This window comes from Silurus meridionalis, chromosome 4 (assembly GCF_014805685.1).
Source record: "Silurus meridionalis isolate SWU-2019-XX chromosome 4, ASM1480568v1, whole genome shotgun sequence".
In the NCBI taxonomy this organism is placed as follows: domain Eukaryota; kingdom Metazoa; phylum Chordata; class Actinopteri; order Siluriformes; family Siluridae; genus Silurus; species Silurus meridionalis.
Window position 1 is genome coordinate 28,680,276 of NC_060887.1, and position 22,605 is coordinate 28,702,880.

Consider the following 22,605-nt stretch of genomic DNA (forward strand, 5'->3'; position numbering starts at 1 on the left):
CTCAAATAAGGCGTGCTGTATTTCAGTGGTACCAAAAAGGTCTCCCAGAAAAAAAAATACATAAATTAATTTATTTTTTTCAGTATTGACATTTTAATGTCATTGCTAAATTACTAGAATGCTTTGTCTGTGATTAGGGAAAAGCATTCAAGTGTTGTGCTCAGAGGTAATCAATAGCTCAGTGGTTAAGGCTCTGGGTTACTGAACTGGAAGGTCGGGGGTTCAAGCCTCAATATTGCTGCCACTCTTGGGGCCCTTGAGCAAGGCCCTTAACCCTCTGTACTCCAGGGCTGTTGTACCATAGCTGGCCCAGTGCTCAGACCAAAGCTTCCTAACATCGCTTGGATATGCAAAGAAAGAGTTTCACTGTGCTGTTAAGTACACGTGAGAAGTATATAGTAAATCATTTTTGTGTCTTTTTTTTCCTTTAATGATGAAGCATCTAATAAAGTGAGTAAACCTCTAAGGTACCAGCAACTGTTCTTGACATACATCTAGCAGCACACATTTGCTTCAGTGTTGCTTTGTTTTCTGTAGTAAAAAAAAAAAGTTCTAATTTTAACATTACCGCCTAAAATGTCAACCTCAGAAATAGACTCTAAATTAAAACGTGTTAAAAAATACAAATAAAAAAATGTATATTGCCCATGAGACACATCTACATTTAACAATAAAGTCCATGGGGTATTTGTGATATAAACACAAATTAGTTCTGACAATGATGTCTATAAAAATAAAAACCTAGTTTGAAAAACAATGTGGGAAGTGTTTAAAGGGAACACAAAGGTACCGTTTGTTAAATGCCTTTGCCCAGGCATGTTGGATGTGAAACATGTGTCTGTTGTTCTCTTACTTACCTTGACTCTGTAGTCTTCAGTATCAACAATGGAGGCCACACGGATCAGCATGGGGTTTCTTCTGTCCACCACCTCTAACTTCATGTTGTTCTGAAATCCATGAGGGGCTCTCTGCAGACAGACAAAGCTCATCAGAGCCTTAATGGGGCTTTCTGACAGGTAGATAAACCACATCTGTAGCTGCAGAATTTATAATTATGAGCCATTAAGAAAGAGCAGTGATCCTGCTTTAATTAAAGTGCCATTCAAAAGGTGCACAGTCTTTTCAGAGTCCCTTTTTTAGTCAGGGCACAGCAGCTGGAATTGATGAATAATTATGAAACATTTAATCCTGAGGTGCAGCTAATGAATACTACACATACGCCCAAATCTAATCCTATTCTTAATGTCAACAGCCAAAAGGAACCTTTTAGTTCTTTTACCTAAAAGTTTTGTTAATAGAATGCTATTTTCCTTTTAAAAACTAGTCAAATGTCCCCGTAAGGCCAAAACAAGACATTTGGTCCCCACAAAATGTCACACACACACACACACACACACACACACACACACACACACACACACACACACACACACACACACACAGATCCGAGTTCTGTGTTCACACACAGGCTTTGTATCTTACACACTATAAGAATGTTGTCTCGAACTCATCATACTTTACTCACCATACAAAAGGCTTGGCTCGGAACTGCAGAAGCGCCATTGTCTTCCAAATACTCCTCCCATATGAAATGCTCTGGATTCGGGTGTCCTTGAACAAAAGCCAACAACACAATCTGATTAGAAAAAGGCATCACACAAGCTGGCAGACTCCCTGGCTTAGCGTGTGATGTGACTGAGGCACGTGGCTGAATAAGTTGTTAATGGTTTGGGCTAATGGTGAATGTTAGAGCCTTCCAAGAGAAAAAGCGCTATTTATCAGATGGGAAATAGAAGACTAAGCAGACCATTTACTGTCTCCTGCAGTAAAATTGCTTGTACTGCATTATCTGAACTTTTTGCAAAAATTAACAACTTTAACAGTAAAACATATTCCACATACTCCATCAGTAGAAATTCATTTCATGCATATAAACCAAGCATTCCAATATCAGGGTTATTATTAACATTTGTACAATAATGATTTAAGTGAATATTAAAAATGCAAAGCCTTTGGTTTCTGTACTTTATATCCAAGTTGACATTATTTACCCACTACTAGTTTTTGAATTATAACTATTCAATTCAAGAGACCAGACAATTAGACGTGGTAGCATAAAAAAATATATATAAATAAATACCCTAAGGCTATGCTTCAAACACCTGTGAAGTCCTCAAGCCACACTGTGGCTATAAACAACTGACATATGGCATGCCTAATTTGAACACTGCAAGGTTTAGCAAAAAGCTATGGAACATACAAAAAGGTACTAATTTAGTGTACATGAATACAACCATCTGAGAACCATCTTTTTGGGAGAACCATCACTTTGAGGACAAAAAGTACTGGGTCTTCTATACAACAGTTGCCACAAAGTTGGAGACACACAACTGTCTAGACAGCCTTCTTATGCTGTAGCATTATTATTTCATTTTACTGGAACTAACTAACAAGTTTAATGTGGAAGACCACATGTGTCCTATACAAAAGTTTGACCCCAGTGAAATCCTTGGGATGAACTGAAACACTGGCTGTATCGCAGGCCACCTCACCTGGCATCAGTGCCTGACCCTACTAATTATCTAGTGGCTAAATGCACACAATCCATAAAAAGAATCCCAGAAGAGTGGAAGTTATTATAAAAGTGAAGGGGGAGTAAATCGGGAATAAGATGTTTGTCCATATAGTGCATGTGACCCTGACACTAGATAAATTATTTATAGGGTCTTCCAAAGTTAATCAATGTTTTATCATTCATATATTCTAAATAATAATCATATTATTATTATAAATAATAATCATATTAATAATATACTTGCATTTACTTGTCAAATATTTTCTTGTACATTTCCATTTACTTGTAAAATATTTTTTATTATATATTTTTATCAATAATATAATTTTATGTTATATATTTTATAATAATATACTTGCATTTACTTGTCAAATTTTTTCCTCAGATTTTTACTATATATAATCAGACCATCTATTTTTACCATGTAAACATCTTAAACAGTGAAGTACTGCAACATTACACAACAAATGGGTTTAATTGAACACAAAAAAAGCCACTGAATAAATATTGCATTATAAATCATTGGTCCTGGAAATTCCATGAAGTAGCATGTCAGTGTAATGGATTGCTTATTTCTGTGTTTTAACCCATAGAGGTCTGATGCTTTTTTAAGATCCTGGAGATGTTCTGACATGCACTGAACACTGTTCTTATTTCTACCTAAAGCACATTATGGGAAATCACTCATTACACTATATTCAACACAAGTTCTGTTACTTGACTTGCAGGTACATGTTTGAGTTAATCACGTTTAAACCTGTTTAGTTAGAAGACATTTCATAATAAGTAAGATCATTAAAATGACCTTTTCATAAACGTTTGAGTCATGAATTACATACAGTAGACCAGTCTTTGTTACTTTATGTATTAGAAAGGCCGTTTGAGATGCGTTGTCCATTTTATGAACATTGGTGTATCATCACACCTTTAGATTAGTAAATCGAACACATCAAAGCAGTCAGCGTTCCAATTAATCTTAAAAGTGTTCAACAGAGTCTAAGCACATCTTCAGCATCTTTTTTCGGCTGCTCCCATTAGGGGTCACCAGAGCCGATCATCTGTCTCCATACTACTCTGTCCTCTACATCTGCCTCTTTTAAACCAACTACCTGCATGTCTTCCTTCACCACATCCACAAACCACCTCCTTGGTTTTCCTCTTTTCCTCCTTCCTGGTGGCTCCATCCTCAGCATTCTTCTACCGATATACCCCATGTCCCTCCTCTGCACATGTCAAAACCATCTCAATCGAGCCAATCACATTGTCCCCAAAACGTCCTACATGCGCTTTCCCTCTAATAAACTAATTTCTAATCCTGTCCATCGTCGTCACTCCCAATGAAAATCTCAACATCTTCAGCTCTGCTACCTCCAGCTCCACCTCCTGTCTTTTACTCAATGCCACGGTCTCTAAACCATACAACATCGCAGGTCTCACCACAGTCCTATAAACTTTCCCTTTCACTCTTGCAGATACTCTTCTATCACAAATCAATCCTGCCACTCTTCTCCACCCACTCCACCCTGCCTGCACTCTTTTCTTCACTTCTCTAACACACTCTCCATTACTTTGCACTGTTGACCAGGTACCTGAACTCATCCACCTTCACCTCTTCTCCCAACAATACTTTTGTTTATATAGTGTATATGACCATACTGTTAGTTCTATTACCACATCTGTAATAATACAATTACATTCACCAACATTTCTGATTTTGGCATGATTTAGACAACCCTGACGCCATTCCCAGGCAGCATTCAACAGGAGCTCTATGTGAGAGTGTCTAAGTGGGTGAATTACAGGCCAATTCCATTAGCTGCTTAACATCTAAAAAGAGAAAAGTATTTTCCTCTAAACATTATTTATTTGAGAGATTAAATGCCTGGCCCCATTCCATAAACATTCGTTAAAACACAAACTGGAACAAAATTCAACATTTTCCATAAGCACAGTGCCTACTGCAGATACCTTTGCTTTTTTTCCCCTTAGAACAAGTAAAATGAAGTTGGCTGTATCAGAGTCATGCACTGTTTACACACTTCACATCCTTGCAGTTCAGGAGTGAAGATATGATCCTGCCTGCATTCATCCGGGTTTAACCTTAAGCTGAGCCCGCTACTCACGAGTGGAGTGGCTGTGCTAGCTTCTATCACCCTGAGCCAGATTTCCCTGATCACACCTCTAAAGCAGTGTGGACTGCTCCATCTGTCTATGTGACAGCAATGTGACTCTCCCCAAAAGGTCTCAGATGCTCAATTACATGCTCCTGTGCTCACACAGCAGTCTGACATACGATAAAGCTAAACCAAAAGTAAGCGATAACAGAAGCGGAGCAGCTTTCACCCCAACATGTCTCTGGTTCGTGGTTCGATATATAATGAATGGGCTGGAGGATTAATGCAGTAGCCTGAGCTATTCGTGGAAAGATGATGACAGCTGCAGTTTGGATGAAAACTTGGATGCGGCTTTAGCTTAGCACAACTCAGCAGACCCGACGAAAAGAATGAGGGTTGAAAGCAGGAAAGACGAGAGAGAAAGAAAGACACACACACACACACACACACACACACACACACACACTCATACAGAGAGAGAGAGTTTATAGTAGAGTGGACTAGATACTATGAAAAATGTACAGATTAGTATTAAAAGTCTTATACCTGTCTAAGTGTCTGACTTTGCTAATTATTATGACTATGCTAATTATTATTGTTTAGTTTTATCCTATACATAGAAGTCTTCTTCTTCTTCTAGGAGTCTAAAATATCCACTTGATTCCACTTGCATGTTTGTCTGAATGCCAGCTGTGCCAAATAGATCAAAATAACACTTGTGTTATGCTACATTACAATAAGTCGTCAATGTAAGAAAGCTTCACTAATGAACTAATGAATAGAATACCTACAGTGTACATTCGATAAAACACAATCTGATGTGACGGATCAATACTTGTTTTGCTCTTTTACACACGTATCAAAAAAACTGGCTTTTACTGAATTAAGAGAGACAACCTTTGTTTTTTCAAGCCAAACTGCAGACAGACAACAACATGCTAAATGAATCACTATAAATGATTACGTCAACAGCGTTTGAAATACTGAAATTATGCTAAAAATTAACTTCTCATTAATAATAGAGTTTGTGGCCATTTGAGTGAAATAATTTCATAGCAATTACTTCAAATCTCAGCAGTAAATTGAGGTAAAGTACAAGTTTTCCCTGTAATGTGAGAAAAGAGATTAGTGATTAGGAATGGCTCGGCTTAAAAATAAGGACACACGAAGTGAAAGGACTGATTACACACTAATGAAAGTGACGTTGTCTTGTAACAAAATTCAATTATTTAAAATGGAACAAATGAAATTACACCTGGAGTCACGAGCAGATGAACTGATGACATTCCTCTAATATCAATGGATAGTTTCTTTAATCTTCTTCGAATCTCATACCGTGTACGAACACGTTTTAAGTTTCGTCTTTATAAAAACTGCCAATTGTTTTTTAAACTAAACTGAAAGATCAGGACGGACAAAAGAAGGTCTAGGTGTGGCTTTCTACCTACCCTGAGGTGCTGTTAGAGGTCGTCCATGGTCCTGGCACCAGCCCACAGGGTGGATATGGGGACTAGTGGCATCACACCTGAGCAAAGCCAAACCAAAAATTAAGTTATTGGTTTTTAAGAACATCATTGAGTTTAAATGAAAACACTTTCCTTTCAGTGTGTTAGAAGCTTCTGTACAGTACAGCAGTTCCGTGCTGGATGTTTTTTAAAAACTCTAATAGGACGAGTATAAAAGCAAAGCAGTAGAAGAAGATAAATAAGAGAAAAGAGGATAAATAAAATGGACTATATGGAGAATATGAACAGTCGCTGCTCTGTGCATGTGTGTGCTCTGCAGTGCGTCATGAGATGATTGCTGCTATTTGGGAAGGCTCAGAGCTTCTCCTGCTGGAAGCACGAAGTATGACAAAGAGAACATTTTTCTTCTTTACAAGACATTAGACAAAATAATAATCTCTTTTAAACACTTTTTTTTCTTTCTAAACAAGGGGTTTCCGCAAAAGTGAATTTCTTTACACAATTTAGGCTGGAATATTAAAGATCAAAACTGACGCGAATAACGCATTCCCATTGCTCAAGCGCATCGGTCCTCACAGTATTATATCACACATCATTTCCTTATCTCCAAAAGATGCAAAAATTAATAGTTATTCCTTCACATAATTAAATCAATACACTTTACTCAAACAGGAAATATTTTGAACAAATGTCTGACTGAGATTTTCCTGATGATGCATCATGCTTCATCGGATACAGCTCTCTATATACAAATGCAGACTAGGAGCCATGAATATGAGCTTTCAGAATTCGCTTACAGTACAGACCAAAAGTTTGGACACACCTTCTTATTCAAAGAGTTTTCTTTATTTTCATGACTATGAAAATTGTAGAGTCACACTGAAGGCATCAAGGGCTATTTGACCAAGAAGGAGAGTGATGGGGTGCTGCGCCAGATGACCTGGCCTCCACAGTCACCGGACCTGAACCCAATCGAGATGGTTTAGGGGTGAGCTGGACCGCAGAGTGAAGGCAAAAGGGCCAACAAGTGCCAAGCATCTCTGGGAACTCCTTCAAGACTGTTGGAAGACTACTTTGAAGAACCTAGAATATGACATTTTTCAGTTGTTTCACACTTTTTTGTTATGTATATAATTCCATATATAATTCCACATGTGTTAATTCATAGTTTTGATGCCTTCAGTGTGAATCTACAATTTTCATAGTCATGAAAATAAAGAAAACTCTTTGAATGAGAAGGTGTGTCCAAACTTTTGGTCTGTACTGTATACCACACTTACATACCTCACAGCTCTGTGCTGATTATATATTCACTCCAAGGGCATAATAATAGATCTAAATCCTTAATTCTTTCATCCTTTTGTTTAATATCTAGTACTAAATCAGATAGTTTGCTGTTTCCAATCAATACAATTCAGACTTTTCTTCCATTTCCTCCATGCATTTCTTCTTCTTTAGTACACTATATAGACAATAGTATTGGGACACCTGACCTTTCCTGACATGTTGGTATGATAAAATTTGCGTTCATTTGAACTAAGAAATCCAAATATGTTCTAGCATGGCAATGCCCCTAAGCACAAAGTTAAGAGATGGTTTACATGCTTTGGAGAGGAAGATCTTGAGTGACCTGCTATAGAGCTCTGATCTCATGCCTACTGAACACCTTTGGGATGAATATGAACGCTGACTGCACCCCAGGCCTCCTCGCCTACATCAGTCCCTGACTTTACTAACACCCTTGTGGCTGATGAACACAAATGTCCACAAGTGCACTCCAAAATCTAGTGGAACATCTTCTTAGAAGAGTGGAGGGAATAATAAGAGCAAATTGGGATTAAATGTGAAATTTGATCCTCAAAAAGCACATTCCATACTTATGACCAGGTGTCCGCAAACTTTTGTTTATAGCGCATCTCTTACCAGTAATCGTATGTGTCGTCCCAGTTGTCAAAGTGAACCAGAAAGCGGTTATCAACGATGTCGGCCACACTTGCCACACACACCAGGCAGGGGTTCTTTCTGTCTACTGCCTCCAGCTTCATGCCCACTTCAAATTTCGAGGCGGTGCTAGTCTGTTCCAAAATAAATCATTTTATTGACAGGGCCAGCCTTGTAAAAAGTTTAGACATTTTAGTTATTCGTGGATATTCAACCATAAAAATGCTCACCAAGGCTCCAAAACTCCTACACACGTTTTATAAAAAAGATACCCGATATAGATCACTTTTACTCGTGTACAAACAGTACCGCAAGTTGATTTTCGCCGCAATGTCAAGAGTTTAAATGTTGGCAGCGTTTAAATTGGACTAGGCCTAAATATGCTCAAATAAATCACTTCCTGGGGGTAAGTGAAATCTCACTCTGACTATATGACTGTAAAATATTCACGGGGTTCAGTAACTTATGATGAGCCAGTTCTGGCTGCACGGATATTTTCTTTTTAATACCAGGCATAAATAAGCCGCGACTGCCAATAAAAATGATAGGATCATGACATTTTCACTGCAGCTTTTTCGTACAGAAATACAAGATAACAGTATCTTTAAGCCTGCAAGAGGCACTGTTCACTGCTTAAACAGACATTCTGCAATCTCCGCTGCATGTATGCGAGATGTCGGCTCAGTCTACACGAGGCGGTGCACTTACATTGTTTTGGGATTTGAACAGATTCTTTGGTGCAGCCTGAGCATTGCAAGACTCCAAGTATTGTTCCCAGTTAAACTCATCCATTTTATAACCTGAGAAAAAGCAGAGACGTTATTAGCACACAGACATGAAAGATTTGATAGTCTCAAAATATATGATATGACTCATTAATTATTATCCATTTAAACAGACTGTAATTAAATTAAACAATGCAAAGGTGTAACCCAAATTCATTTTATCTTTGGTTTTATGGAGCACGTCTTTTATAACAGGACAAATGAATCTCCAAGTGACACAGGTGGACTGCTGACCAGCAATCCAAAAAAAAAAGCCAGATGGCAAGCTGACACATTCCATCCCTCTTTACACACACAGCCTGTGACCCCCCCATACCTTTTGGAGGATGTAGCTTGCGACCCGTGGACTCGCACCATCCGGCTGGCCGGATATCAGGGGAATCAGCATTAACCCAGAAGTCATAGCACTCTGAGTAACCATCGATGTGCAGACGCAGACGGTAACCAATCACCTAGAGAACCCATAAGTGAAATAGCAACAAATCCAAATGGTACTATATTTCAAAAGTCTTTTATAGAAAGATATATGATTTGAAGTCAAACGACATAAATAATCTTAACACAAAAAATTAGAGAGTACTATCCATTAACTATACTTTGACAAAATGGGAAGAGAAATACTTTAATAGTATGCTTACCTCAGCCACAGAGAGCACACAGAACATAGAAGAATGCAAGGGGTCGATTCCCTCGAGCCTCATTCCCATTTTAAAGCCATTCTTGCCATAAGGAGCTGACTGGTACTGCAAAACACAGCAGAAAAACATGAATACTTCAGAATGCTATACAAATGTTTTTTTTTACACCTAGCAGGTTTAGTAAGACATTAAAAAATTGTATGGAAAAAGACTGCACTGCCACTGGTCATCAAATGATGATCCGAAACCAGGTGGATGTAGATGTTGAGCAATTTGTAGGATTTTATGGAATTCAATCAGTAAGTGCAGCAGATGCATCAGGGCATTTCAGGGCGAATACAGGAACAGTAAGAGGGAAAGGGGTCTTTCATTCAGCTCCGATGATTTGACTGTTCCATAACGACTGCTCAGGTTGTTATGGAAATGGATATTTGCTCACATTTCTAAAGGGAACATATGTCTTGTCAAATTCTGTCATGGAGAAAGTGGCCATGATGACAAGCATGATAGAAGCTTGGATGCTGCAGGCGTACTCGATCAGCCTGACAAATACAACAAGTCAACCAGATGTAGGTCTCAAACTAATTCCGCACTGACGATATACGAGTGACATGATTTACAATTTGCCATATAATGTGCAACGACTACTAACAAGAAAAGAACTGCAAATGATTTATTCTTGTGTAGCACAGAAATCCGGTTGTAGATCACTAATGAGCAGGCCAGAGGCAAAGTGGTTCTGAGACGACATGAAAAATCCTTTTCATATAAAAGAAATTCAAAGGGGAAGCAGTCGTCTTCTTGTGGACATCAATCAGATTATAAATCTTTACCAGTTTACAACTGCATTATAAACTTAAACAGTGCTAACTGTGTAGAACATTTCAGACCAAGTGTCCAGTCCAAATGATTTGCATTGATTTGTGCTAATAAAGAAAGTGGGGTTTGTTTGGGTTTTTTTTGGATTTTTTACAGAAATGGTGAAAAGCAGAAAGTTTTTTTTTAATTCCAAAACATTACAACCAACTGATTTTTTTTTTTTCACCATAAACTACAATACGATTCATTTTCCACTGCAATCAAAATTTGTTTACTGATCATACACAGTAAAATGAAGATTCCATGTGACTATCGCAACAGCAAACATTTTTAATTGGACTAAATGAACAAAAATAATTATAATAAAAAAATTATAAAAAAAAAAAAAAAAAAAAAACACTTTCACATGGTGGTGAAAATTCAATTCAGTGCAACATAATATCTTCCTCTGACTCACATTTAGACAGGAATTATAGAGCACAACGTCTGTCAGCCGCTTTACTAATCAATATGCACCCTTACACAAATGCTGCCTGTAGGCTTAGAATTCTGCTCGTCCCAGCTTTGTAGCAGCTGGCGTGAGCAGCTCAGAGAAATTTTCAGCGTGAAGCGCTTACACCACACCACTTATTCACTGAGCAAATGACCTGCAGAAAGCTCACTTCCATTAAGACAGTGCTGGAGGCACAAACACTCAGCTCAGCACATTAATCATAAAAAAAAAAAAAATATTACAGGCGAGGAAACGAAACAAAAAAATGTCGGTAAAGTAAACAGTCCAATTCAAATCCAGTAAAATGCTGAAATCGGCATATCTTTCCCTAGTATCCGTCACGAATATGTATAATTATGCTTCTCGAACAGGAGAACGAGTGCAAGTACTTATGTTTAACTTTTTTGCTACTTCCCGTCGAACAACCGAATATTTCACACTTAATTTAAGCAAAAATAAACACTTGGCAGCAAGAAAAGATTCCAAGTGTGTCTTTATTTTTAAATTGGGCCCTGTGGGACACCTGAAGAGCAACGGCATGTTTGCTACATGTGCAGGTTTGTTTCAAAGTCCAGCTTCATGTTAACCAGACTGTTCAAATGAGAACCAGCACTTTTACTTCAAAGTAACCCTATTCCAGTACTGACAAACTTACAGCAATAAATCATAAATGAGAATTGCTCCAATTGTAGACAACATTCATGTTTGCAGATAAATGATCAGCTAAGGTTACAGTGTAGTAGTCCAGCTCCAGTTTTGGCTCCGTCTGTCAGCAAGGTATCAGTCTGGATATTTTGGAATACACAATTTACTACAATAAGCTCACTTACACTGTACCGGTGTTCTTTTGCACATACTGATGCATCTTAAGTAGCAAATAAATAGCTCTCAAAGGTACTAAAAAAACAAAAAAAATGAAACAGGGGCCAATATAATACTGTATAATATAATGTTTGTTTTGAAGCTACACTATATTCTATATAAACTATATAGAGACACCTGACTTTTCAAGGCTACTGTGGTTCTTTCCCCAAATTGTTACGATAAAGTTTAAAACACACATTGTGTATATATAGCACTCTGGCTGTTCCATGCTCAGACTACAACAAAAAGATTGAAGCCACAGGTCTGCATTTTACTCAGAAGATTCATTCATTCAAGTATGTTTTGATATTACTTGGGTAAATATATTTTCTCTATGGTATTAAAGTTTAACTAGCAAATACCAAACTGTGTATATACAGTAGCTAGCCAGCCAGTAAATCAGATCATGTACATGTAAGCTAGCACTATTACATTGACAATTTATGAGGCTAGCTAGTTCAACTGTTCAAACTGTGATGCTCCTTCTTCTACCTTCTGCTAGCCAGTTTTCTGTTATCATGTCATGTTATCATATGTACAGTACTGGTCAAAAGTTTGGACACATTTGTAGTATTAATGTTTTTGAACGAAGTCTCATTCTTATCAAGCCTGCATTTATTTGATTAAAAATACAGAACAAAACAGTAAAATATACATCTATAATTGTTCTACTTAAAATTAAATCAGAGTCAAAAATGTAATTTTTGAATCTATATCAGTTTGCATGCATGTCAGCTAGAGCTGCAGGATTCGTTGCACTGCTCAAGTTACAGTTTAGCGTGACGGTAAGATAACACAGAGGCTTGCGAAATGGCGGAGAGCACAGGGTCAACTGGCAGCAGGAAAAAAAGTGTGCGTCCCAAGTCACGGATGAAGGCGAAACATCAGCACGGTAAGCAAAACTTGTATAATCCTTATCATGAGAGAATGCTATAGTTTAATGAAGGGATATTGTGTAAACGGTTTGTTTGCTAACTTCGGGACAGTCGCACTGGATCTGTTTTGCATCAGGTTGCGCAATCAGCTCGCTCGTGACATAGTGATGGATTTAATTAAAACGATGCGAACAAACACTAAATCTAAAAGCAGCAAATTGTGGTTTATGCATTTGTACTGTACACCAATGCATATTTTACTCTTTTAAAAAAAAAAAAAAAAAAGCCTTGCTGCATTTCGTTCTATTCTCGTTTACAACAACAGTGTGTTTTCAAATGTGATTCACTGTTGCTTTACTACGTTTTAATACTACGTATTAAATGCTGGTTTTTAATGTTTCTATATTTAATTTATGCATATATCACTTAATTGTTATACAAAATGTAATTAATTATATACTCTAGATGCTCATATCTTTACAACTAAACAAAAGGTCAACAAATGTGTATTATTTTAAACAAAAATTGTCAAAACAACGTATTGTATTTTATATTGATTATTTTAAGCATGGTAGTAACTTGCCACCTGCAATTATCATGGAAAAAAATACACATTTTGATTTACACAAATTGCATCACCTTACATTTTTTTTTGTTTTTGAAAAGAATTCCAGCATGAGTAAATTTGTTAAAGAATAATGCACTCCTCATGCACTCCTCAACAAGCAGCCACTATAAGCTTTAATCAAAATTAAAGATAGATAAACTCAATACGTGGCTTTAGCATTTTTTTTTTTTTGGTATACTTTTTTGATAAATACCCTGAATTAGAATTTTATATAGTTATAATTATAATAAGCAAAAGATCTAATTAAAAAATAATAATAAATAAAAAAGTGTCATATTTATCGATTATCAGAATAATCTTTAGTTGCAGCCCCAATGTCAGCTTATGACCAAACCAAATGTTTATATTTGTTTGTATGTGATACAATTTATAAACATTCCCCCAAATTTCTAATTAATTTCCAAAGTTTCCAACTTGGAACATTTCCCAAATTCCCCAGATTAAGTTTCTGGAAATGTACCGTTACTCGTCCGTCCCTTTCGCAACCACAATAGTGTATGTCATAGGTGTAGGGTTGAAAGTAAAAGAGCATTCGTACATGCATGCCTTCATTTAACCACTTGAAATGAGTCATCTCACCTCAAAAGACGTCTGAAGAGAGTAACGTGTGCGAAAGTGAGTCAATCATAATAATGGATTTACAAGTGATAGAGAGTTTTTTTTTTCCACCCCAAGCGATTTGTTTGTTCTTCAATATTAGACCTCAGTTATCAAGCTGGATACACACTGATTCATTTGTAAATCATTTGTATGAGTGTTTTCACACAAAAACTGGGTAAAAGCATCTATCATACGTCCGAGTGTATGTAAAATGATTGTGTCGATTTACAAAGAAAAAAAATTAACGTAAACCCTGACTGGTTTTAATTTCCAAATATATAATTCTAATATATTTCGAATTGTTTATAATTAATTATATAATAATAATCATGTGTACAATATTTAGTTTAGCATTTAATAGATGCGTTTATCCAGAGTGACTTAGATTCTCTAATAAAAAACGTATCCTCATGCTACTTCACTAAGAAGAACACAGAACATTTGGTGAAAATGTGTTTTTTTTATATTATAGTAATGCCGTTATGAATTAAATAAAACGAATTATTCTGGGGTTTTTTTTTTTTTTTGGGGGGGGGTGTTAAGAACACATAAGACATGAATTATTTGCATTGTTTGATTCTGCACCTGTAGCCATTTTCTTTAAACAAAAAGAGGAAGAGAGATGACAGCAGGCTGGTAAATAACTAGGCTCATCTGTTATGGGGTATTTAACTATTTCACCACTGGTGTGTGTTTTCGGCCTTGTAACAACCAGATGCGATTATCTTGTTCTCTATTACATTTTCGCTAGACTTTAGCAAGCTAGGTTACAACCACACATGCAGCCTGGGGAACCCCCCCTGTATTCACAATGTGGCAGGCCATTATATATTACACAGCAGGAAGTCAGTGATTAGCAGGTGCATTGGCACAGAATCATGCACAGTAAAAACATAACTCGCGTTTGTTAAAAGTGCGCGGTTTTGCTCTTTAACATAATACTCAGGACTTCTGACAGTAAAAGTGGTCTTTAAAGTTTGTGATACCAACAGTGGTAAGTTATTTATATCCTCAGAAAAAAACATGGATTGCCTTTCAAATCCTAAATGTCTATAATTCGGCACATTACAGGCATGAGAGTAAAAATCTTCAACAGAGAACGGATGCATTATAATGTTCGGAAATGTTCTTCCACATAAAAAAAAAAAAAAAACCTCACATTAGCATTTTTTTTTACCAAGGGTGAAACTCTTTTCACTGTACGCACCTTCTTTATTATATATTTACTTTTTTCACAAGATCCAGCTGTTGTTATGCCATTATCATATCCTGCAAATGATCTGCCAGATATATTGTAAGTAACTGGGTGGTCTGGGTTTGTATGTATTATAGTTGTCACAATAGATACAGTGAAGCGTGAATTATGTAGCCCAAGGCCGATCTCTGAATGTGAGCCTATTACAATCTGCATTGTCTTGTTATTAATAATCAAATGGTCTGTAAATAGTACAAAAAAAAAATATTAAAAGGTTAGAGCTAGATGTAGCTCATGATTAAGTTGAAAAGAGAGAAAATGTGCATAATATAAATAGTCCCACAATAAAAAAAAAAAAAAAAGAGTTTCCCAGCGCCCAGTGATGAATGGGGCTATGTTTAGCATTGCACAAAACCAGAAACCAAAAAGTGCTTATTTAGCTTTTAAACAGCAGTGTCAGGAGAACAATATAGAGGACTCTGATAGACGCAGCAAGATTTTAAACAATAAATTTATGTAGATTCTTTCTTACCTCAGTAAAGAGTTTCACCGGGGCTGCAATGGCTCTTTCCTCATCTATGTACTGATCCCATGACCAGGGCCTCTTCTTACTGTTAACTGCTTCAAGTCATAAATATAAAATCACTCTGAATACAATTTGTTTATGGAATACCGAAACCTACTCTAGTCCTGTGCTAATTAGCAGCAAGCCTTTAGGCCCTGGATTAAATGAGAGATAAACATACCGACTGAAGTGGACAGCTTATTTTTCATCTTTGTCGCGTCTTCTTTTGGACGTTCCTGCAAAAGAAAAGAGGTGACACTTTTAACATCAAAGCGGAAAAAAGGTCAGCATGACTCAGTTGAAGGACAGGCTATTGTTCTGTACTCACTCGGAGACAGTATTCGTCTGACACACTTCTAGGATTCAAAATCTGTTTCCTTTTCTTTCTGTCCTCTCCCTGCATCATTAGGGAACGATAGACTCTGGAATGAAGTGTGAACAATAGAAGTTAATAAAAGAAAAAAAAAAAAGACTTCACTAGCATGATGATTCGTAATTTTTCTCTATACAAGCACTTAGTGCCATAGTTTTACTAACAGAAAATACATACTATTTACAAACTAGTGTTATTGAATTTTTATTAATTATTTTTTCAATTTATTATTGTGGACAATGAATGCATAAAGAAAGTGATCATTGTTTTTTATTTGTCTTTGTGCTAGAAAGGTACATTATGGGTCACTTAATACAAATTCTGACATTAAATATGTAAAACAAAAGAAATTCAGTATTGTATATTTGAAGAGATCAAGAACACTATCTAGAGTAGCAAGAGGTCTCAAAAAAAAAAAAAACTATTGTGGAGGTTCAAATTTTATATATTTTCTACTCACAAACAAATCCACCCCTCAAAAGGTAAATATTTAGTTGAAAGACCTGAATTACACACCCCATGTATGTACACCGACCAGGCATAACATTATAACATAATGACCGGTGATCTCCAAAAATGCAGCTCCTGTGGGATGTTCCTGGACTAAAGTGCTCAGTATCTATCAAAAGTGGTCTAAGGAAGGAACAGTGGTGAACCAGCGACAGGGTCGTAGGCTCACTGATGCACGTGGGGAGCGAAGGCTGTAGTCTGATCCAACAGACGAGCTCTCGTATTATAATGCTCGACAGGTCAGGACTGTTTTAGTAGCAATATTAGGCAGGTGGTCATAAAGTTAAGCCTCATCGGTGTACATATGCATGTTTAAAAAATAAATAAATAAAACAAGTTCAAAATGAGTTTAGCTGCATGTAATCAAATCCTCATTAAAATAAAGGGGGACCTCATTGGTTCAAACCCAGCATTAGAGATATTTGTCATTAATATTTTTAATAATCACACCAAGAGCGTGACACTTCCAAAACCAACACCACTTTTAAATGACTCAAGCTTTGGTGTTTGCACTTACCTAATCCACCCTATCAGGGAATTGGCGCACCGACTCCCATTCCAATCACATTCTAAGTCCGGATGCCGAATCGCTCCAAAATCTGCCATTTAAGCAAAAGAAACAGTTCTCTTAAATCTCTCCACGCACTGAGGCTTTTCACTGAAATCCTATAGGCACATGTTTAACCTGCCGTGTAGCCTAATGCACAAGTGGCACTAATTCACACGCTGCTGCACTCAGCCAGTATCTATCTTAGGAGAGAGGGTGATCATTAAACCTACAGCTCTCAATTAATACAGTTAAAAAAAGAACATCCAAACCCTCAGGGTGCACTTTCGCCTGGGAATCACTGATCAGAATAAGCCAGTGAACATACCACACAAAGACATGAAATGTTTCCAGAAATTCAGTTTCAACACCAGCGTAAATCTTTTTCTGGTAGATGCATAAGCATGAGGACTTCTGTTATGAGTCAGATCATAAAAAAACAGCCGATAAAAATCAAAGCTCTGCTAATGTCTTTCGAAACATTACAGCTAAACAACTCAAACTGTTTAATCTTTAGAAAAGCCATTGCTTGCGCTTTGTGCTTCTCGGTGCAAAAATACATTCTGGCACTTTCTAATAACAATTCTAACAAAAAATATAACAAAGACATTCTAATAGTGGAAAAAACCACAATGATGTATAAAAAGAACACAAAAAAACAATGTTTTTAAAAAAGTTTTGGTGTAGAGAATTGGGAAAAAATAAAAAAATAAAAAAAATAGGTGATTAATGAAATAACTTTTGGCTTCAAGATTTCGGAAATCTGGAAGAATTATTTTTGCTACTGACGGAAAATAAATATTTACTGTCAAAATATCAGGAATAGAACAAACATGTACACAGTGAGAGAGATAGAGGATGAGAAAGGAATACATACACAGCATAATAGACACGAAGAACATGACTAATAACAAACCCTTTATCCTCACTGTGTAGTTTCTTTAAAATGTAAGAAATGTCTTATGCCAGTTTTGACCCAAAACACAACCCATGTCCAAACACAGCCCATGTCTCAGCTCCCACCAGAGGAGAAGTGTTGCTGACTGTTGGTGTATTCTGGAACAGCAACCAGAAAGCATGTTCCAAACCCTGTCCAAGTACAGTCTCAGTTTTTAATCCCATTGGGTGTTTTCTTCAGCTAGGGCCTTGTTAATCATGTTTAATAATCTACCCACTGCGAGGTCCTCGGCCAGAGGACACTGTTTGGGAAACACAGCCAAGTACTACAGAGCTGTGACTTTTTTTCGGATGCAGGTACACAATGGATTTAGCACTTTAGGTCAAACATAATCAGGAATAGACTTCGACGGTAAGAAGTATTAAATGTAATGAACAGGGGATATGAGGAGATCGTTATAATTTCATGTTTCAAATAGCGTGCAGGATTGCAACAGGACAGGCTCTTTAAAAAAAAAAATATTGTTGAAGAAATATTCAATAAAATTGCAATAAAAAGCTACAGAGATGCTAAAAAGTTACAATAACCGCTAACAAACAAGCCAGCAAACAAACAAGAAAGAAAGTGGAGGGCAAGCTTTCATTAATGTTCTTCTTACATTGTAATAACAAGAGAGACTAAAGACGAATTTGCTTTCGATGGTATCAAATAACACCGTTTTCCAAAGCAAAAATAGAAAAAAATTATTATTTAAATTATATATATAAAAAAATGTAAGTTTTATTTAATTTTTTACATGATTCGTCAGGGAGTTTTTGCTTGCCACAGTCGCCACCGGCTTGCTCATCAGGAACAAACTTACACTTATAAAGAACATCGTATTCATTTATAACACCATTGTCTGAGTAAAGCTGTTTTAAAACAATGTTCATTGTTAAAAGTGCTATACAAACACAAATGAATTGAATTGAATTGATTGTATTCTGCATTTAAAAGGGCACCTGTGCTGGTTCTGGAGTTGCCTCATACCCTTATCATCTCAAAAAAAAGAGCTAGCTCTCAAATAAATTTTTTAGCAGCTAAATATCGTCATCCTAAAATCAAAAACTGGTGTATGAACACAAAGAATAGGAACATCGGCGCTAACAGCACAACATCCTTACAACTTTTACACTGTCAGAACTCAAGCCAGGTATAAAGTTCAAATTTATCATTGAAAACAACATTTACACCTGTTTACATACATACATATATACTGTAATATATATATATACATATATATATATATATATATATATATATATATATATATATATATATATATATATATATATATATATATATATACATATATATACATATATATATATATATATATATATATATATATATATATATATATATACACATATATATATATATATACATACATTATATATATATATATATATATATATATATATATATATATATATATATATATATACATATATATATATATATACATATATACATATATACATATATATATATATATATACACATATATACATATATACAGTACAGACCAAAAGTTTGGACACACCTTCTCATTCAAAGAGTTTTCTTTATTTTCATGACTATGAAAATTGTAGAGTCACACTGAAGGCATCAAGGGCTATTTGACCAAGAAGGAGAGTGATGGGGTGCTGCGCCAGATGACCTGGCCTCCACAGTCACCGGACCTGAACCCAATCGAGATGGGGTGAGCTGGACCGCAGAGTGAAGGCAAAAGGGCCAACAAGTGCCAAGCATCTCTCGGGGAACTCCTTCAAGACTGTTGGAAGACCATTTCAGGTGACTACCTCTTGAAGCTCATCAAGAGAATGCCAAGAGTGTGCAAAGCAGTAATCAAAGCAAAAGGTGGCTACTTTGAAGAACCTAGAATATGACATTTTTCAGTTGTTTTTTGTTATGTATATAATTCCACATGTGTTAATTCATAGTTTTGATGCCTTCAGTGTGAATCTACAATTTTCATAGTCATGAAAATAAAGAAAACTCTTTGAATGAGAAGGTGTGTCCAAACTTTTGGTCTGTACTGTATATATATATAAATATATTATGATGCAGGAAATCGTTCATTTAAACTCGGCTAACAGTGGACAGAGTAGCGCTGAGCATTAGGATCTGATTTAAAGACTATGCTGAACATGTTGTGTTCGTTTCCAAACAAGATTACTCGCCGATAGCTGGTCAAACAACAGATTATCACAAAGTTTAAATCCTACGCATTTATTCGACGTGTGGCTCAAATTCCTACAAATAATGCATACATCAGGTTCTAAGGTTTAAACACACAGGAGGCTCAGCAAAGATAAACTCTGCCTTAATCGTTAACTGATAGTTCAAACACCCCGTAAGGGCCATTAGGGGGAATATTTCAGACACGTGTTTGTGTAAGAGACATTACTACTACTACACACCAGTAATTGGAATTCTCTGCCAAAAGCTTTTTGGGTCAACGTCAGCTGCTCTTACAGGCCAAAAAAACAGGGGGGGGAGGTTGTGTGAAAAAGAAAATCCCTGACATTTTGATTCAATCAAATATGTTGTAGAATGGTTGTTGAATATTAAACTGTCTAAGAAGCTGTTGCAGGATTCTATGGGCTCATGGTTACATTTGAAAGTGGTTTTAATGAATCTGTGGGCAGTGGGGGTCAGGCTTGGGAATGATTTTTGATAGTCAAAGGATGTTAGCAAATACAAATTACCAACAAACTTTATAGAAGCAGATGATCTCAGTCACATTTCTGACCCACTGGAGCATATGTGTGTGTGTGTGTGTGTGACTATATGCTGTACATGGAAAATTCCTTATAACAAGCCTTGATAAACACTGAAGGGGACAAAAAAATGCACCACTGCACAATAATGCCTCCATATTGTTTTCATTTACATATTCACAACAGGTTATTTTTTTATTACACCATAGAAGCATAGATGCAATACTTGTGAAAAAGGTGGAAAAAGAACACATTCAGTCATCCTAAATGAACAAGTTAATTGCCTGGCGTCGGGGCAGGGCGGACTGAAGAAACCGAATAATACAAGCATCGAAACGAAGACAAGCAGAATGAAAATGGCAGTTGGAAAGAATTGTCTCTTTTTTTCTGAGTAGCTGGAAACAAGGTGAAAACAAATGTTCAGGATTTTGTAATCTTAAATTCCTAAAATCCTAAAAACATCATTGAAACTCATTTTTTGTTGTTGTTGTTGTTGTAGAATCTAGTCCTGAGAGAATACGCACCAGAGAGCAGAAGCTTTTAACATCTTGCACACTCCTGCCTACTTCAGTGCAACGCTGTGTTTGAGCAGAAATGTCCATATGTTGCATCAGCAATAGGCCGGGATGGACGATGGAGGAAAGAAAAATGAGCATCATTCTTTTCAAATCAGCATGGAGCATGTTGAACATTATAAATAGCAAAAAAAAGATGTTTATAAACCAATAAATATTCACCATGGACTGGTGACATTCTTCCAATATATTGTATTGCAACCTTTTAAACATTCTACATTTTTTATGCAAACAAGATCCTTTATGGAATTGAATGGATGAACATTTGCAGACTTCATCCAACTGCAATTATTGTGTGTAGACAATATAATTTCAATGCGTTTGAGAGCAGTTCATTGTGTGAGAAACATTTTATTAAATATTGTCTAATCAAAATGACCACCAACTGCTTATACTTTTCAGTATTTCTGTATAAAATCTAACAAGGGACATTAATCAACAAATTGCCCTAAAATTACTTTTTAATATTCCTCTAATTATGCATACAAATACACTGGCACGTTTTTGAATGAATGAAGGTAATCTAGGAACTGAGACTATTGTTTCTGGTTATAGAACTCATTTAGAACAAAAAGAACAGCAAAAAAAAAAAAAAAACCATAATGTGATTCTACTAACTATGAATGGAATTGAACTTTAATCAGACAAGAATGTCATTGGGATAAATTTTTATATGTCATATTTACATATCATATACACCAATCAGACATTACTTTATGAGCACCTGCCTATTATTGTGTTGCTCCCCCTTTTTCTGCATAAACAGTCCTGACCCAGGATTAACATTTCAGCAATTTCAGCTACAGGAGCTCGTCTGTTGGATCGGACCACACAGCCTTCGCTCCCCACGTGCATCAATTAGCCATAAGGCTGCCTATGACCCTGTCGCCGGTTCACCACTTTTCCTTCCTTGGACCACTTTTGAAAGATACTAACCACTGCAGACCAGGAAAATCACACAAGAGCTGCAGTTTTGGAGATGCTCTGCCCCAGTCGTCTAGACGTCACAATTTGGTTCGTCAAACTCACATTCTTACGCTCGCCCATTTTTCCTGCTTCTAAAACATCAACTTTGAGGACAAAATGTTCACATGCTGCCTAATATACCCTACACACTAACCGGTGCCATGATGAAGAGCTAATCAGTGTTATTCACTTTATCTGTCAGTGGTTATAAAGGTATGCCTGATTGGTGTATCAACTGCATAAAAAAAATTATGTATAACTTATAATTCATGATCACGCAATTAAACATCTGGATCTTAAAGACTTTTTCAAAATGGTTATGTTTTTCATTTGTATTACTTAAGTGAGAGAGGCCATAAATCAATAAATAAAAAGCTGTAGTGCCATAAACAAGCCTGTTATGAGACCATAAC

General features: G+C 36.4%; 1 protein-coding gene and 1 long non-coding RNA gene across 7 annotated transcripts in view; one reads left to right on the forward strand and one right to left on the reverse strand.

The window, feature by feature from the left end:
* Positions 1–22,605, reverse strand: part of LOC124383976 (lethal(3)malignant brain tumor-like protein 4) — a 71,409-nt gene that overhangs the window by 42,597 nt on the left and 6,207 nt on the right. For 3 of the 6 annotated variants that reach the window (XM_046846399.1, XM_046846401.1, XM_046846402.1), the window contains exons 2-12: positions 16,959–17,040; positions 15,887–15,980; positions 15,740–15,794; positions 15,526–15,614; positions 9,520–9,624; positions 9,198–9,333; positions 8,805–8,896; positions 8,079–8,230; positions 6,138–6,214; positions 1,526–1,611; positions 858–968 (exon numbers count right to left, since the gene is read on the reverse strand). In XM_046846399.1, the coding sequence (XP_046702355.1) occupies positions 858–968; positions 1,526–1,611; positions 6,138–6,214; positions 8,079–8,230; positions 8,805–8,896; positions 9,198–9,333; positions 9,520–9,624; positions 15,526–15,614; positions 15,740–15,794; positions 15,887–15,964 (981 nt within the window). In that variant the 5' untranslated portion in view covers positions 15,965–15,980; positions 16,959–17,040. Of the gene's footprint in view, positions 1–857; positions 969–1,525; positions 1,612–6,137; positions 6,215–8,078; positions 8,231–8,804; positions 8,897–9,197; positions 9,334–9,519; positions 9,625–15,525; positions 15,615–15,739; positions 15,795–15,886; positions 15,981–16,958; positions 19,105–21,175; positions 22,054–22,605 lie in introns of those variants that run through there. The other 3 variants (XM_046846400.1, XM_046846398.1, XM_046846397.1) reach the window with 3 other exon arrangements.
* Positions 19,964–21,414, forward strand: LOC124383977. Its single transcript, XR_006925316.1, has 2 exons — positions 19,964–21,057; positions 21,151–21,414. It is a non-coding gene; the product is annotated as an uncharacterized LOC124383977 (long non-coding RNA).